We start from the raw sequence: 19,630 nt of genomic DNA, 5'->3' as shown, positions 1-19,630 counted from the left end.
TCTCTGAAGTGGTAGTAATTGCTGACTCCCCAATTCCATAGCAAACTTAAGTCTTGATTTCATATGACGGTGCCGAAGAATAAGTAAGGTTAACTATACAGAATGAAACACTGAAGAATGTAAAAGGTTAGTTACAAAAAATCACCTGAGTCACTGAAGAATTTATATGGTTAATCACCGTCCCCAGCGTGGTGCAGTGCCAGGTCATGGGGCGATAAATTGATGTCAAAATACAGTGGCAAGTGGAGAGGGGTGAAAGTGGCCATCTGCCGTCAGGGTTACACACACACACACACACACACACACACACTCACACACACACACACACACACACACACACACACACACACACACACACACGCACACACACAGATTGCTTTCCCTTGCACCCTTGCCTCACCTGTTTCTCGTTTTTAAGTCTGACTTTTTAACTCCACTTTTTTTTAACCCTTTCTTGACGATGAATAGCCTATACAGGAATTTAAAATGACCATCTGATAAGAACGATCCATTATTTCTCTCTCTCTCTCTCTCTCTCTCTCTCTCTCTCTCTCTCTCTTTCTCTCTCTCTCCATTTACAGTACGTCTTCCTTCACGTTAAAATCTTGTAAATTTAATAAGCTGGGATATTTAGGACGCGAAGTTCAAGAAAGTGCAACGATTTTATGTCCACCAAACCCGACGCCATCCAAAACCTACCTCAAATATCATGTCTCTGGCTTACATAATTCAGTGCCATTTCGTTTATTATCTCGTCAGGCTGGTGAGTTACGAAGGCCATTAATATCAGGACTGGTTGACATTTGACACCTCCACTCAATATGGCTTCTGTTTGACTTGCTTCTCGTTTCTCTACGGCCCTTTTTGGCTTATTAAAATCGCCTGGTGGACACGCGCGCAAACGCACGCGCACACACACACACACACACACACACACACACACACACACACACACACACACACACACACACACACACACAATCAAGGTTCAGACTTTCCACACACGTATTCAATATCACGTTTCTCTCTACCTCGTTTGATTCGATTTTTACCATTTTTGTTTTCTTCGACTAACTATCCTCTAAGCCGAATAAAATAGTCTAGTGGTGAAAAAGATAATTCACACTTCTAGCAAACATTCCAACACCTCTCTGCGCCTTGCTCAGCTAGGTAAAAATGAAGTTAGGAGTAAAATAATGAGTTGTCTCGACCGTGAGGGTGTTGATGATGTCTGTATTAACACTTTGGTTCGTATTCTCGTATTAAGGAAGCTCCCTAAGACCTGTTCTTTAGCGATTTGGGGATACAACTGGTTAATATCAATTTGTATTTTATTTATGCTGAGTGGTGATACTTGAATTATTTAAATGACAAAGAAGAGCATTGTAAGGAGTTATAAGCAAAATTAATCGCTTAAGAAGTTGTGTTAAGGAGCTTCCTACACCGACGAGAGGTCTTTGTCTCATGTGACTCACTGGAGTTGACGTGACCATGAGGCAACCACTTTCACTACTAGATTTCTTCCCTTCAGACAAATAAAATCGTTTGTTGATGGCAATACTACTACTACTACTACTACTACTACTACTGTTTCACCAGTCAATCAAAGCAGCATGTCGTAAAACCATGTATTTAATACGATAGTGGGGTTTCGACCTGAGAACAAAGGTTTATATTACAACTCAATACACCAAGGTCATAATCGCATGAAACATAATGACTAACAAACGAAGTGGATAAGATATAACAACACAATGCCGTAACACAGCTGGGGATAAGGAACACATTCATTAAATAAACTAATGTCTGTTGCAACCGATCACAATATAAAATGAATAATGAATATGATAAGAGTGCATAAGAGTCATCATGAATAAAGTACTCACAACGTTGCCTCCCAAATGATGACTGGTGAATAGTGAGAAATGGGTGCTCTCTGAATCCGAACAGTCACTTATCAGCACCGATCTAAGACTGCCCCAGACATCACTCAAATCGAACCAAAGAGCGGGAAGCAGTACCCATAATTCTCGAGAAACAATGGAGACACAAAAAGCGTATACACCATTTTTGTATAGCAATTTATATATGAACAGTGCATACTCTGGTATATAATGCATACGATAATATACAATGATATATTTGCAGCACAAAGAACTACAAGTAAATGTATACAAATTTAACTAAACACATATAACAGAATATCTAAACCAAGCAACAAGCATATCTTCAAACAAGCACAACAAATGAGGACATTTAATACGTTAATACTAAAAAATTCCAAATACAACAACAACAACAACAACTACTACTACTACTACTACTGCTACTACTACTACTACTGCTACTACTACTACTACTGCTACTACTACTACTACTGCTACTGCTACTACTACTGCTACTGCTACTACTACTACTACTGCTACTACTACTACTACTGCTACTACTACTACTACTACTACTACTACTACTACTGCTACTACTGATACTACTACTATTATTACTATTACTATTACTACTATTACTACTACTCTACTACTACTATTACTACTACTACTATACTACTACTACTATACTACTACTACTATACTACTACTACTACTACTACTACTACTATACTACTACTACTATACTACTACTACTACTACTACTACTACTATACTACTACTACTACTATACTACTACTACTACTATACTACTACTACTACTACTACTACTACTACTATACTACTACTACTATACTATTACTACTATACTATTACTACTACTATACTATTACTACTACTATACTATTACTACTATACTACTACTATACTACTACTACTACTACTACTATACTACTACTACTACTACTATACTACTACTACTATACTACTACTACTACTATACTACTACTACTACTACTAATAATAATATATAATAATAATAATAATAATAATAATAATAATAATAATAATAATAATAAACGTTTAACAATTACCAGCCAGGGTCGTCTTACGAAATATGAATTTTTTACGTCAGTCAAAACACTAAAACACGAACAAAATACATAGATGTACAAAAAAAAAAAAAAAAAAAAAAAAAAAAAAAACTTTCAGGGCAGTAATATGGATCTTAAAGTTGCTAAAATCCTCGGAAGCCCTCTGAAGTGAAGCATTCAGTTTGCTAAATACTTACAGGGCCACTCCAGAATATGACCCACATCTTAAAATATATATATAAAAATGATAATAATACTCGTAATAAACTGAAGGTTAAGACCACATTTTTCCCACCACCTCGCTTGACCTCTTGTTTACACCTGTCTACTTATTTGCACCTGCTTACCTATTTGCACCTGCTTACCTATTTGCACCTGCTTACCTATTTGCACCTGCTTACCTATTTGCACCTGCTCACCTATTTGCACCTGCTCACCTATTTGCACCTGCTCACCTATTTGCACCTGTTTACATATCTGCACCCTTTTTTAATGCGAGGAAGAAGGAATAAAAGGCTAGAATCTCACATGATCGTTCCCGCTAAGAAAAAAAATAAAAACAATATATAGCCTGTTTACAAATTTGCACCTGTCTACAGATTTACACCCGTCCATTTATTTGCACCCGTCTACTCTTTGTTAATTGTTAATTCGGTACGTTGGAAAGATTATAGTTTCAATAATGGAGTCGTATCTAACGCTTTAAAGGTTAACGACTTCATCTAGCATCGTCTTTTTGATTTTTTAAAACTTTCACCTATAATTTTGATTTACATGTCTTTTATATTGGACGATATATTCTTCAAGCGGTGTTAACTATGTCACCTTCCTTGACAATGCATTCATCCTTTCCCATTACAATGTTTTATTCTCGTTAATCCCGTTTATTGAATACACGGACGTTTGGACAGGAAGGAAGGAATAATGACCAAGCACCAAGCCATAAAATGGTTTATGTGGCACTAAGGTATATGGGAGCTGGGGCAATAATTAAATTTACGATGTAGACTGAGGAGCAGTAAGAAAAGTGATAATACTGGAAATATAAACACTGGAAAATTCACCTTGGATATCAGTAAGCAGTGGGGGTCGACGTAGTGAGAGAATTTCTTTATTGTTAATTATCTTCGCTTTTACATTTCACTTCATACCTCATGGCTAATTCCGCATCTGTTTACACGACTTCCTTTCGCAAATTAAGTACCGACATGTTTGAATTAATTTCAATATTTAAGTTTTATATAAATTTACTTCATACAACATGGAGTTTACCGCGTACGTTTACACATCTACCTTTCATAAACTGTGTACCGGTAGGTCTGGATGATTAGTTTCAACATTTTAATTTTTTACCTGTTTTAAAATTTACTTCACACAGCACGACGCTTTCCCCTTTTGTTTACATTCCATCCTTTCCTGTCCTCGATGGCGTCTCGGGTGTTTATTTCCACTATGTCAGGGTCATGTCGTCGCTCCTTCCGCTGTTTACGAGGAAGTGAGCTGTGACTTCATTTTTAACTTCTGACGGGGTATCTTCATTTCATTCTTACTACCTACCTAGCTATAACAAGACTGTTCTAGCCCGGAAAGGCTGGCCACAAGCGAATCGCTTCCATGTCCGCCTGTCCTTCGCCATCCAGCTGCCCCCCGATCCAACTTGTACCCCCTACTTCCTCCTTTTCTTCTTATTTCTGTATCTCATCCTCTTACATAATGTTCAGAAGTGTTATTCGAGATACGAGGAAATCATCACTGGTTTTCGTGTCACTGCTAAATGACTATTTAATGCAGCGTTTTGGTTTTCATCTCAACTTGTTGCAACCAATACCCACTTCACTGATGACGCCGTTATTATTACTAGTATTATGATTGATTATGATGATGATGATGATGATTAATGGTACCTTTAGAAGATTTCAAGCTGAGGAAACTCTTGTGGAACTGGACGGGTTGGATACAGCCTTCAATAACCCCTTCAGGTTTTCTCTGAAGCTTAATAAAGATTGGTGTTGGCCTGATTAAAATGAAAACTACGTAAACGGCACGAGGGGTTACTATAAAAAAAAAGGCTGATACGCTATACTTTCAGCCAATATAATGTCTCTACCAGTCCGCTTCTATTTCACTGCTTTCCTTTCTGCAGCTCTCATCACCCTTTGCTTCTTACTATTCATCGAAAATTACAAAGTTGATACTCCACACTTTTAAACCAAATCGTGGTTCCGCCAGCCTGATTCTATTCACACCGCTTTTCTTTAACCTTCTTCACTACTAGAGGTTTTCCCTAAGCTGTATAAAATCGTCTGGTGGTGGTGTGGCAGGGATGTGAAACTGCAAAGTGCTGCCAGGGTTAAAAATGAGACACAACTCATTACCTTACTTCCCGATTGCTCTCTCTCTCTCTCTCTCTCTCTCTCTCTCTCTCTCTCTCTCTCTCTCTCTCACCTACACACGTCTACCTGTTTACACCTTCGTCTCTTTCTTTTATCAGCTTGGCAGTCGGGTATGTTACGATGATCATTAATTTCAAAACTGGTTAAGGCTCTGACTCACTCTGCTGACTAAAATCCAACTATGAGAGGATTATTAGTACCTGTATTAATATTTTCAAGCCTCTATTACACGGCTGAATAAAATCGTCTGGTGTTAACTGAAATAAAATAGATATGAAGGTGAAAATACTCAACTCGGCCAACATCTCCTTTCCCGTCACCCCGTTTGATCTGCTCTGTTTACACCTGTCTTCCCTTTTACATCATTCCTTCCTTTCGTTTATTATCCTGTCGTTTGGGAGCGTTACGAGGGTTAACTTAAATCCAGTACAGTTCGCTCACCTTAACTCTGCAACTACCTCGAATCTCTCAACCCGTTTTTACACATCTTACTTATACGTTCCTTCTCTTCGTTATCTCGGCAATTAACTACATAAGATTATCATACACATTTATCCTTCACTAGACTTTTTACAGTTTATTTTTTTCCGTTTATTTATCTTTTCCATCCATTCGTTTATGTTTTACGCTTGTTCTTGTCCCTTCCATATCTTGTTCATTTATTCTTGCCACCCGCTCCGTTTTTCATGCTATAACCAGACTATTTTATTTAGTTCAGGATAGCTACTTTGCAGACTAAAAGGATTAAATATACCTTCCATTAACCCCTTCAAAACGACAGACTTGACGTTGAATAAAATCGACTGGAGATAGCAAGAAAAAGAAATACGGGACAGGATTGAAAAGTGTGACGTCTTAATTTTTTCCCCACCTCGCCAACTCTCTATCTGTTTGTTTACACTTCTCTTCCTTGATTATCTTGTTGAGTTAGCGGTTTAGGTTGGGAATTTTCAGAGCCGTCTTTTACGTCCTATAAACTCTCTCTCTCTCTCTCTCTCTCTCTTACAATGTTGAGATTCATGCCGTTTAACTTCCATTTATTTGCATGTCTTATTTGCATCACTATTTATCTTTGAGGATTTAGCACTTTGGGTTGATGATTTTCAAGCATTTACGTCCTACTTTCTCTCTCTCTCTCTCTCTCTCTCTCTCTCTCTCTCTCTCTCTCTCTCTCTCTCTCTCTCTCTCTCTCTCTCTCTCTGTCTCATAAAATTCATGCCATTTAATATTATCTGCAAGGTCTGGACAACTTTACTCTTCCATCATAGCTAACCTCGGGCAATTATATTCAACTGATTGTCATAAATGCCTGAAAATTATACCCTTCTTACTCTAACTTGGTCTAAAATTGCAGTCTCTCCATTTTCTGAGTTAGTGCAGTAGATTAACACTAGAATATGATGCCAGTCCCGAAGAAGGGCTATGGGAAGGACGTAGAGCACTGGCATTATCTTTTTTTTGCCAATGACCCGAGTGATATAGCTGCAAACGGACGAAAACCTGGGTCAAGTTAGAGTGAAAGGAGTATAGTACCGTACATGATAAACTACTCGCCTATCTCCAGACGATTTCATGCAGCCGAGTGTTAACCTTGACGTGTTCTTCCAGTCCCCTGACCCACGTCTCTTATTTACACTCGCTCCTCTTGTTTACATTTCCCTTTCGTGCATTATCGTTTGCGTTTAATTCGCTACAGTTTTCGTCCTCTTGGTGCATTCTTCACGTAGCTCAGTGGCTATACACCCTTTCCAAAGCACTTCCTCGTGACTGGCACCCTATTCTAGTGTTAATATATCAACTTAGCAATGAAGATGGAGAGGTGGCAAATTTAGGCTAGGTTAAGGCGATGACAGTACAATTTCATTTTCTTTTTACCCCAAACGTCTTGATCCTTCAATTCTCAAACTTGTTTCTCTTCGCATATATTCGCTCCTTCATTTATGTATCCCTTTCAATTATCGTTTGGATTTAGTACGAGTAATTTTAAAACTACCCATACTAATAGGTAAAACGATTATTTATGGACAGATTTTATTTTTGCGAAGGATAACATTCAAAACGGGATATATTTCAAGAACCGTATATTAATTATTATTTCAGAAAACGAGGTTAATGAATTTGTGATAAGCTTTCAAAATATGAGTCATTTATACGATCAGACGTCTTCAAATATTTAGTTTCCTGTTGTCTGGCTCACTCTGTTATCATCTCAGTAATGATTAAACTCGTAAATTTGGTATACACATCGACAACTGAGACTTAAGCTGATTTATATTTTCCTTCACGACTGTTCCATCCACTTTCTCTCTTCTCACTTGATAGCCCTCATTATTATTCCTGTGCATTTAGCTAAGCCAGGATTTATCAGCATCGTATATCGCACTCCTCTCTATCTGATCAGCTTTGTTGCAACATCCTTGCCTTCGCTGCATCAACGAGGTCACATGATTTATTTCTTTTCTGTCTCAAATGGTTATATTCAGCAATGGGGCTATTTAGTTATTTCCATATTTTCATTCTTGCAACCTCAGTTAAGTTCGTTCTTGCAATCTCAGTTAATTTCGATCTTACAGTCTCAGTTAATTTCATTTTGGCAATCTCTATTACATTTCATTCTCGTAATCTCCACAAGATTTTATATTTAGAATTCGCTTCGATACAGCCTTCATTATAATCTTCATTGTGGTCTTTACCAGGCGTGAATAGAAGTGTCTGAAGGCAGTAATAAACCTGTGTGGACAAGGAGTTCGTAGTCCTATATTGTTCTTTTGGCTTGATATGGCGATAATTTATCTTAAAGGTGCCTATTCTTATGTATGGTATGCCCTTTTACTTACAATCACTTTTCCCGCCATTTCTGACCTTCCGGGATTATCGAACTGGCGCTTTTGAGAAACACGATATATATCTATTATTATTTAACTGACGAAACCAAGATTAGTGCGACAAATCGGGTAAATTGAATCTCCTGTCCTTGTCCTCTCACTTACACTATCCTACCCGAGACCTCTTACATAACAGCTTTCCTTATACGGTATCCACACTTACCACTTTCACTAGTGTTTATCTGCACCGCCTCCTACATAATGATTCAGTGTTTTCCTCACTAATTCAACGTTTTTTCAGGTGATATTTCTTAGCTTTCCATAGGTAGTCCTCGTCTTTAGTTACCGAATACGTTTTCCCGACATTTTTTGTTTACATAATAGCCTACTTTCCATTCCTTGACTTTTTAGGGATGATACCACTCCTTCAATATGGATTTTCCTCTCACAACTTATTTACCCTCCCATTCTCCATTTTAAATACTTACCGGGTAATTAGTTTCCAAAGATGAAAGTACATTACTGTCAATTTCCTCACCTTGTCTTAAACGTGAGTCCTTCTGCACAAGTGACTTGCTTGCGCAACAGCTTCCTCTGTAAGCGCAATTTCATTTTAAGTCAAACTTTGTTCTGTTTATATCAATCATTCCATCATGATTGTTTTATTTTTCCATTACTGTTACCTTTTTGCCTTTCCATACAGACGGCCAGAAAATAGAATGGGTAAAGTTTTCTCGGTATCAGCCCCTTCGTTGTAGTAGTCTTTATCATTACATTCATGTCACAAATTGATTTAATTCTTCTTTCGGATTTTTGGAACAACAGGGGTCATATAAAGCCTAATTTAATCAATACACTATGAGAGGTGCTCTCTAAGTAGAATACAATCGTCCGTGAGCTGCTAAAACTGCTGATAAGACTTCACCATATTGAAGGGTTACTTTGCTCTCTTCACTTTCCTTTTCCAGTATTTGCCATGCCCTGCACTTTTAACACATATTGAATAAAAACTTCAGTGACTTAGCATTTCTGCTGACCTTTCTTAGTTAAAACTGTCCCGTCCACGTGACTTACCAATTTAAAACTATTGCTTACCTGTAACATAGTCTATCTGTCTATCTATTGCCAGACGCCATAATCCCGTAAGGGGTGGCCATTTGACTTGAGTTATTTGTTTTACGGGGAGGGGCGCTAACCCTCCACCAACCCACTTGCTGACACGTAAGGAACCCGTATGGTTTGGTTATATGGGTACCACCCAGTGCTGTAAATGGTTTCTTGGCTTACAGGAAACCATCTGGCTTATCACTCAATGTAAAGCCACCTGTAAAAGAAAGAAAATACAAAAAGTACAAAGGTTGTAAACACGAATATGTGGAAGTAGTGCACTGGTGAGTGACAAGTTTTGTAAGATGTAGTACAGGTCTCCCCCCATATTTGCGGGGGTTAGAGGCACATGGTACCAGAGGATAGGTGATTATCTATGACCACGACAGGGGTACCCTTTCATTACAAATACAGGGACATCCTCCAAGTGCGCCTTGGCATTGTAACATAGTACAGTACTAATTACCAGTCACCAATAATTTTTCACTCACCACAGTATACCTGTCTTATGGTATATATTTACTGTACTTACCATACCGTATTTACATCACACCTATATTACTATTTATTTTTATTCTACTATCATATTTATGCTAGCTATAATTTTTTATAAAGGTCCAAAGTATTGTCTGCAAAAAAGTTTTCATTTCCAGGAAAGGGATTAAGATGATGGAGGGGGTTTGGGTGTAATTGGATGGATACTTGACCCACATCTGAGAGGTCTTTGGTATAATTTCAGGGTCAGCCATGAGATGACCCACATCTGAGAGGTCTTTGGTATAATTTCAGGGTCAGCCATGAGATGCTCACGCAAGGTCTTTTTACCTGGACCAGTTCACATCCAATAGTAGTAATAGTCGTTCAGTAATACAAGAGTTGCAGTTCGTAGGCTTATCTTAGCGTGGACCCAGTGGACTGCAGGATGAAGTTGCCCTCCTCCTACAGTACACCATCCTCCTTTTAGGGGGATAGGAAGGTAGCTGGGGGATGTTTGTATAAATGATCATTTGAGCTGACCAGTTTTAACATTGACACCCCTTGCTGTCCCTCTCCGGCACCTGTTCACTCCTAGAATAGATGAATCATTAGTTATTCTTCAGTCTGAGGGAATGTTTCAAGGGTGTTATCTTTGTCAGCTATATGTTTATGCAGTGGGACAGATACAACCACTGCCAAGGTGTGTAAATACCTGTACCCCAAAAATCACTCCCATCCCCCAAAATCAGAATGATGAACTGCAAGAGAAGAGTAGCTTCCACCTGCAGTCCACTGGGTTTTCATCCAGATGAACCTAGGGACCACAACGACATGGTAACCAGCACACTTAAGTAATTTAACCTAATTACAGTGTGGTGAAGCGTTGCCGGCGTGAACGTGATGGACGGGAGGTGGCAGCAAAGTTCATCCGTAAGGGGCGGCAAGAACGGGAGGGAACGGAAGCAGAGTTTGCAATGCTACGGCGTTTGAACCACCCTGCATTGGTCCAGCCTCTAGCACTATACACCGCCACAGCCAAGTTTGATATACTGGTTATGGAACTGTGAGTATTACTTGAGTGCAATGTTGTATATAGACTGGTCAAATATTACAGTGCTTGATATGGTGCTGTGAGTATGGTAGAGTACAGTGGTATATGTAAAAGTATTTGAAATGTTTTAGGAGCTATGAATGTCGTAATGTGCAGTTTTATATATAGGTTGGTTTGGTGTGCAATACTGTACTTGTGGCTACATATTGTGGAGCTGTGGTTAGGGTAGTGTATGACAAACCAGTAATTGAATGCAGGATGTCAAAATACTTTAAAAAAATACAAATTGGGAAGAAAGATTAAGTAAAGGGATGAAGTAGAGGCATATGAACGAGGATCGTATGAAATAGATGGAGAGTAGCCTGTTAGCACCGGACAGGGTGGCATGGAGGTGATTTGTTTGTGGCCACCTCCTCTGGGATTCAGGCATCTGGCTATAGGTACAGATGATATAGATATTGAATGACAGTTACGATTAAGTAAGTAAAAGTGATGTAATGATCTCCTCTCCCACTTGATGCAGTGTGATGGGTCTGCCTCTACTAGACTGGGTGTTCACTCGGGAGGAGACCACAGAGGCTGAGTGTGCTTGCTACCTGGCTGAAGTTGTTGCTGCTCTTCAGTACCTCCACGATTCACATGTTGCTTACCTCGACCTGAAGGTAAAGTGGTATCGTATTATACAGTAGTATATTGTGATAACATTTGTTCTGGTAGTGTACTGTGTATATCTGAAAACCTTCCTCCGTTTCATAGAGTAAGATACAGTACCAGATTCAGCTGTGGTATAGAAGTTACAGTGCACTTGATAGGTTGTTCTTTATTGAAAAAAGTGATCATTCAGTGAGTGGTGGTGAGCACTGTTCATCAGAGTTGAACTGATTTTCCAAATTACTGTATTAAAGGAGAATATTATTTGCATATGACTATAGGATACTGATGCTTTACATTGTCACACTAAATTTGTTTCCTTAGAGATAGCTGAAATTGCTCATACTGTGAGGAATCTTCCAGAAGACAGAACTCTGAGAGTAGTAAGAAATATATTAAGATTATTGCACTGCAGGGATTAATGATGATTGCTTCAAACCCTTACTATAGGGGAGTTCGTCATTCATCTGAATTAAAATGTTTGGCAGTTGCAAAAATAAAGTATTAAAATGCCATTGTATTGAAAGTTATGAATGCAGAAATATGCTCCATTTGTTCTTGTAATGTAGTTCCTGAATCAGTATGCAGTAGTTTATCAGTTTCCCACAAGCCTCCAATCCCTTTGCAGCCTGAGAATCTGCTTGTGGATATCCTGAGGGCCTCAGGTAAAGCCAATGGACAGGAGATCGGTCCCAGTGATACACAGTCATCAGTACGTCTCATTGATTTGGGAGGGGCAAGGCTACTGAAGCCCCGTGACCCCATCCAGACCTCCATGCAGAACCTCGATGACCTCATAGTACCCCTAGACAACCCACCACCTCTTCTTGGCTCACCAGAGTTCCTTGCTCCTGAGATATTAGCTGGAGAAGAGATTGGCGCTCGGGCCGACCGCTGGAGTCTTGGTGCTCTGGTATATGTTATGGTTAGGTAGGCAAATCATAAGGGTGCTCTGCCTACAGTATCTACGGAAATTATGTAGCTTTTTGTTTATTGTCTGATGTCATTTTGTACGGTATCGTAAATTCAGGATTACATACTAAAGGATTTCACACCACGCAATCCTGATTTAGTTGCAGATTTTTCTTGCATTCCAAAATACGTTTATCACTGAAGCCAACATATTGCAGTATTCTGTCTGCAATCTGAAGTACGTTCAGTTCTCATCACATTAGAACTGACATCTGAACCAACCATTTTGTCCTACAACAAATACAGTAGTATAAACATTTTCTGATCCATTCTGATCCCACAGTGATAGGTTCCTTTTCCTCCGCATATAACCTGAATGACCATAATGCAGAATACAGTACTCTCTTGCAACCTAAAATGAGTTGAAGTAAATGTGGATTAACATTGTCTGAACAATCCATTTTGCTCAGTAGTACAAAAACATCATAATTTAATCCCACAGTGGTAGGCCCATTTTCCATGCCTCTTCACCCAAGCCATCCCAGTACAGTGTCCTGTTATGGAACCAGAACTGAATTGATGTTATCTTGTATACTGTATATAGGTACTAAAAGTCTAAAACTTCCCTCATAGACATTTTTTTTTCCAACACCGTACTTATAAACATTATTTTCATTCACTTTAAGTTTGTAGCATACCATCTTTAACTTGAAATTTATTCCAATTATCTTTGATATTGCCTCAACAGCTTTCTTCTGATCCAGCCATTATTTTCCAGCATCATACCGGTATACCCTAATCATTCTTCTCATCCCCCTTAATCCTACAGTGGTCGATCCCCGTTCTTGGGCACCTCACCAGAGTCCACCAAACGCAACATACTGTCCTGTGACCTGCGATACCCCGTGGAGCACTTTGCCTCTGTGACCCAGGAGGCTTGTGACCTCACCCATGACCTGCTGACCCGACAACCTGAGGAAAGGCCCAGCTGGGAGGAGGTCTTGGCTCATCCATGGTTTAAAATGGTGAGTGGGTTGAAAGGCCTGGTGTGAATGGGAGAGGAGGAGGAGGAGGAGGAGGAGGAGGAGGAGGAGGAGGAGGAGGAGGAGGAGGAGGAGTTTGGAGGGATGGAGAGAGCAGTTATGGAATGAAATAGATATGATGGGGAAGAGGAAAGGAAGGAAGAGAGAAAAGATGAAAAGAAACTGTTGTTTGGAGAGGTGAAGAAAGGATGAGGAAAAAAAAGGGGGGGGGGGAAGTTTAGAGGAGTAGAGAGAGGATGTTGGAGGCGGAAAATGAAGAATTGGAGTAGAAGGAGGAGAAAGGAGGAAAAAGTAAGTGTACTGTAGTGATGAGAAGGGTAAGCTAAGGTAATGAGTGACGAGAAAACAAGTATAGAGGGAGGAGAAATGAAGAGGAAAGAAGGGAAAAGATAAGCAGGGAGATGGAAGTGTGGAGGAAGGAAAAAGGGATAAACTAATGTGAAGAAAGGAGACTGAGTGAGGAAAAGGAAGGGAAGGGGATGAGATGGAAGGAGTAAGAGGGACAGAAAAATGCAGAGGACTGTGAAGGTATGGGGAGTGATAATGGGGAGATGAAGAGAAGATAGAAAATGTGAGTATGGAAGAGAAAAATGATTTGGAAGAGAAAGTGTACGGATGAAAGATTGGAGTATGGAAAGAGATAGGCATATGTGACTGAAAGAAGGGCAGGGAATGGAGAAGCACGGTGGGACGAAGAAAGAGCATGAATATAGATGGAAATGGCGCTATATGCTTTAGCTGATTTTGAGACGGGGTGAATTTACTGTAGCATTTATTATAAGCTAAGGTTGTTTAGCTAAACCTATGAGCCCAGACAAGCCATGTGTATTTTATTCTTGCTACCCACATTTTTTTTTTTTTCAAGCAAGATTTGTTGAAGTGAACTGGCTTATTCAGGCTATATCTGACTCAGTCTGAAAACTCTTTCCTGTGCTGAATAAAGCTGTAGGTAGTACTGTACAATTAAATCAAAATGACATGGGGGCTTGTTTGCCAGACTGAATTAATTTGGATTGGGCTAGGGTACATATTAACTAGATTAATTTCAAATGTGCTGGTATAGCAAAACAAGGAACTGTACACCTAACTTAGCAATAAGTAGTTAACCCATTCACTATAAGAGTTCTCTCCCAGGCTTGAAGAAAATCACTGGTAGCTGCAAGATTATGAGGGATGTCCTTGTTCCGTAGTGATTGATGGAAAAAAAATTTACCTCTTTAACTATGGAGTGTCTGTTTCCCCCATAACTAAATAGTCAGTAGGTAGTCACAGGAACTACTGTGAAAGACTCGATTACTGAATAGTGAAGAGGTCAGTGTGAGTCAGGTTAGGCTGAGCTGAGGAAGTGGATTGTTAGGTGACATTTGAGTTATCTTACCAGATTCATCAGTTAGGATGTTAAGTGTTGTTTTACCTTTGAGTATGGTTACAAATTTATTTATTTTTGCTTCTGTCAGGAAGTTTTTTGTTGAATTATTGTAGAGAATCCACACAATTTTTGTTATTGACAGTGTTTATATTTATGCCTACAGACTGAATGCGAGAGTGTGCTGCCCATTCAGAGCCTGGCAGACTTTTCCTTCAGACGCGCTAAAGTTGCCACATCTGTTCAAGAAATCCCTCTATCCTGAATCCTCGGCTGAAGATTGTTCCATTCACCTGCAGAACCGCATCTCCTTTACTGTAATCCTGGTAGTGTAATGGTTAAAGAGATACTGTATTTATTGACAGATTTATATTATAACTTTTAATTTTTAAGTTGTGATTTTGGTATTCTGATAATGAATGCATGTGGAATTAAAGGTTACTTCCCCCCCCCCCCAAGAATTCAAACAGATTAGTGTAGTATCAGAAGCGAGAGGAGAGTGATTGACTGGCTGACTGAATGAATGTTTGTATGCAAGTGTATATTGACAGACAGGTGAGAGAGAGAGAGAGAGAGAGAGAGAGAGAGAGAGAGAGAGAGAGAGAGAGAGAGAGAGAGAGAGAGAGAGAGAGAGAGAGAGAGAGAGAGAGAGAGAGAGAGAGAGAGAGAGAGAAAGCTATTGTCTGTGAATGTGAGTTGAAACAAATTGCTAAATGAAGGTATTTTATGAGCAAAGGCAAGGGTGAGGCTGTTTGTTATACAGTATATAAAGTTACCTGCAATATTACTGTATTACTCTAGGCTGCTTCTTCGATGTATAATGCACAAAACATAAAAATACAAAATTGTGCATGAATGACAAAGTGCAACGGTAGGAATGACAAATGTGAGTTTTGTGTACTGAATATTTTGTTTATTGTGGTCATATTGATCATGTTTAAGCCTATGTACAATTTCCTTATTTCAGCTAAAGATAATACTGTATGTCTAAGTGTTGATATGAGTGTATATTGTAAGGCGTTATGTGCAGTAAGTTCCATTATTCCATTTCTGATATAGGTGATGAGCAGGAGGAATTACTTATCATCTGAACCATTTTCCCACCTAAAGAACGGGTAATGTAGGATCTGGAAACAAAAGTACTGAAGTTGGAGAGCTATCAGTATCATGCTCAGTGAATTGGGCAACAGTCATACACACATCATTCAAGCCCCTGGAATACTCAGAATACTGCAATACTGTAAATAATGGAAAGGCTGAAAAAATGGAACTATGTTATGTATGAATTCCCAGTTGTTCAGCACTATCCTAATGATGTTTTTGAATCTGGATGTTGCAGTATTGGTTTAATGGTGGTGTTAATGGGTATGGGTTCAATCATTCATACAGTTCCACCTGATTGTATATTATATAAAGAAAAGCAGGAACAGCCAGGCATATATTAAAGCCTTCAGGTTGTAGTTATCTGGACATTAAAAGGTAAATAACCAACGTAATTTGCTGGTGGCATTGCGGTATCAAAAATCATCGATGTGCCCTTTTAAGGTAATGAATATGATATAGTAATCTCAACTCTAATTTCTACCGAAGAGATAGGGTGATGTAGGACACAGGATCAGACAAAACACAGTTGCAGAACCATTAACATGCCCAGTGAAATGGGCCGCATGGTTATTAGTATATCATTGAAGTGCCTGAAATCTTGGCTTCAGTAGTATGGTTCATAGTAGAGTGGCAATATGACAAACTAGTAATACTCACTGCGTAAAACTGTGACCCCAGTTTATTATTTTCTTTCTTAAAGCCTAACACTTTTTCAGATTTAGGTAACCAAAGCAGTGCTGTGTACTGTTACCCACAAACACACCAACACTACTGTAGTCATATAATCATAATCATATTCATAAATAACGTATAAATCTGTTATTAAATTCCAAGATCGGTACGAGAAAATCAGGGTAGGAGGACCAAGATAAAGTATTGTGGTGCATTGTTAGGGAATACGTACGAGTAAGGATTGAAAGCCTAGAGGTCTCGTTGGTGATGCCACTCCTCACGTGATGCAGTGCTAGGTAATTATGTATGTTTATAGGAGGGAAAAATGGAATACTAGTCGGCAAAGTTTGAAAAATGGAATGATGATGAAGTCAGAAGCTTTGGGATTATAAAATGCTTAAATATTAGGTGCTGTGAGGAGGGTGAACTTGCTGTTTAAAGTTACTTGTTGTCTTTGTGCATATTCAAAGTACAGTACTGAATATTGTACGACTAGACAGGAGTATCCATTGTAATTGCGGTATCGATAATTAGGTATAGTACATTTTATTTATTACCAAAAGACTATTATGAATGACCCTGGAGAGTTCTAGCTTCACTTTGAGTATATTGATTTGGAATACAGTAATTTTCTCTACAGTTAAAGCTGAAATGCAAAGCTTCCATTCCCTGCAACTTGAATGTCATAGCTCATAGTCTGCACATAAGTCCTCTTTTGCTGGCTATAATGTGCAACCTCAATACCAGGATAGCGAGACTTATAGATTCCCAAGACAAAAAGGGAAATACAAGACAATACTGTTAAAGTTAACAAGTGCCCAGTAAAATTGGCCATATATCCATTCATCCCTCAGTCAAGCCTTGAGAATATGAAAAACTTGTAAATACTCTAGCAGTAGTCAAGGTAAGGATATTGATGGAGTTTTATGGAGAAATTTTGAAATTTTGTGTAATAAATTGATGCTAGAACTCCCTGTGGTTACTTTTAATGTATGCCCTGTACTGTATCTCACCTTGTATATTGTCAAGGGTCTTTTACCAAATAATGATTATTAGTCAGAGTAATTTAATGAATCTCTTGTATAATATATAGTAAATTCTTAACGGATGTTTCATTGCACCTTTGTAACATGGCATATTGTTTGTTCGTTGCCCCAGACTTGTCAGAAGTGCGAAACCGGTGGACTGCAGACTAGTTCCCCTTTTGCAGTCCACCATCCTAGGAGACATTTGTATAACCAAGCAGCTCCACTGCCTAGTTATACGAGTGCCATGCTGTGAAGGCATCCCTCTCCCTTACCAGGTATGGCATATAATAAAAGTGTTTATCAGTAAATATTTCTAGGTAGACCTAATACTGGGTCATGCAGAGTGATTGAAGAGAAATATTGACTAAGAAGGTACAGTGAGCAATAGTAGTCATGTCGCGGTTTTGTCCGAAGATTAAATGTAACTCGTGAAACATTATGAACCGTCCGTATGACAGACGGCGGAATGTACCAGACGCTTAGCCCGTTAGCTTATGTTTTCACCAAATTTCACGACACGATTATTGTTGCTTACTGTACATGGGAGTTAAGAGTGCCTGGAAGGAGAAGGGACAGAGCAATCGAGATGGGGCAACAATGTGTTAGTGATGCATTTGTGAATAGGCACAGCAGTGTATGGAAGTTTTGGTGAGGTTCATTTCCTCCCAAGAGATGGAACACACCAGTTTGTACGCCTTTTTCCTGATCTTGCCAGAGTTGCTTCTGTCTTACCGGAGGGATGTCCTAGGTAGTCAACCATCATGTAAAATTAGCCTTCCAATTGGCTCCATGGCGAGTCTCTGCTTTGGTAGTCAGCCTATGTCCTTTTGGTACCTAAAACATTTAGGGAAACTGCGTTGAAACTCTTGATGATGGAACTGGTTGTTAGCCGCCATCTGGGTGGGGTTAAAAGGAGCAAGTGTTAAAGCTTGTGGTAGGTGAGCCAGACCACATAACATCTAGCTTGTAGGTAGTGTCATAATCTTTGAATAGATGTCAACAAAGGGGCTCAATGCCGATGGAAGCCCATGTAGGAGGGCACCATTGAGGCACCTCATTACACTGGGCAATGTCATGGAGAGGAAGTGACACAGAGGTGGGGTATCTGCTAAGAAGAATGCATGATGGTGTGGGAAGAGGAAATGTTTAGTAGATGAGGCTATTGAGTAAAAAAATGTGGATGATATTGTGCGGCTGAGACAGTGCAGTAACATTGGCTTCTGTCTCAGACCGTGCACTCCGGGCAGAGAGAAAAGTAGTGAAAATTCTACAAGCAATGCAGATGCCAGCCAACTCCATATCTCCCGTCTTTCCCTCTCGGTAAGCAGGCTAGAGAAGAGAAGGGTATGATGGTGGCGTTGACTGATCCTAAACTATTCCATGTCAGGAGCTCGCCAAGACAGGCCTTTGGCTCCCCATTAGCCCCTCCAATAAGCATTTCAGATTACTTATTGTGTGCTCATTGTGTGGCAATGGTTCTTCGAGAAAATGGCACATGCCCACCTAGGTTTCCCCATTTGTTAAGACCTGGCTGCACCACATGAGGTATATTATGCAAACTGCATCACAGGGAGGATTATCACCAAGCCTCCTGTGCCACCTAGAATATGGTCTAGTAACAGGACGCCTGTCAAATTCTTCAGTAGTTACTACATTTTTTTTTTCATCTAGTACAACTGGTCCAGTCCCACAGCTTAAATACCAAATCACTGTTGCATGAAATTCGATGATCCTTACTTATGTTGTGGGTTACACACACACACACACACACACACACACACACACACACACACACACACACACACACACACACACACACACACACACACACACACACACACACACACACACACACACACGCACGCACGCACGCACGCACGCACGCACGCACGCACGCACGCACGCACGCACGCACGCACGCACGCACGCACGCACGCACGCACGCACGCACGCACGCACCGCTCGCTGGTGCAGTGGTAACGTTCTCGCTTGCCATCTGGTAGACGGGAGTTCGCGCCTCG

General features: G+C 39.7%; 1 protein-coding gene across 1 annotated transcript in view; it reads left to right on the top strand.

Moving 5' to 3' along the window:
* The window catches only part of trio (trio Rho guanine nucleotide exchange factor), a 409,269-nt gene extending 394,021 nt beyond the window's left edge, over nt 1-15,248 (top strand). Inside the window, exons 42-46 of the mRNA XM_080274536.1 lie at nt 10,654-10,845; nt 11,357-11,495; nt 12,113-12,414; nt 13,226-13,421; nt 14,972-15,248. Of these exons, the coding sequence (XP_080130662.1) occupies nt 10,654-10,845; nt 11,357-11,495; nt 12,113-12,414; nt 13,226-13,421; nt 14,972-15,070 (928 nt within the window). The 3' untranslated portion in view covers nt 15,071-15,248. The remainder of the gene's footprint in view (nt 1-10,653; nt 10,846-11,356; nt 11,496-12,112; nt 12,415-13,225; nt 13,422-14,971) is intronic.
* Nucleotides 15,249-19,630: the final 4,382 nt, after the last annotated feature.

This window comes from Coenobita brevimanus, chromosome 58 (assembly GCF_032717465.1).
Source record: "Coenobita brevimanus isolate Jiangsu-jjx chromosome 58, ASM3271746v2, whole genome shotgun sequence".
NCBI classification, from domain to species: Eukaryota; Metazoa; Arthropoda; class Malacostraca; order Decapoda; family Coenobitidae; genus Coenobita; species Coenobita brevimanus.
The sequence above is the reverse complement of the archived record's forward strand: the minus strand, read 5'-3'. Positions and strand labels throughout refer to the sequence as shown.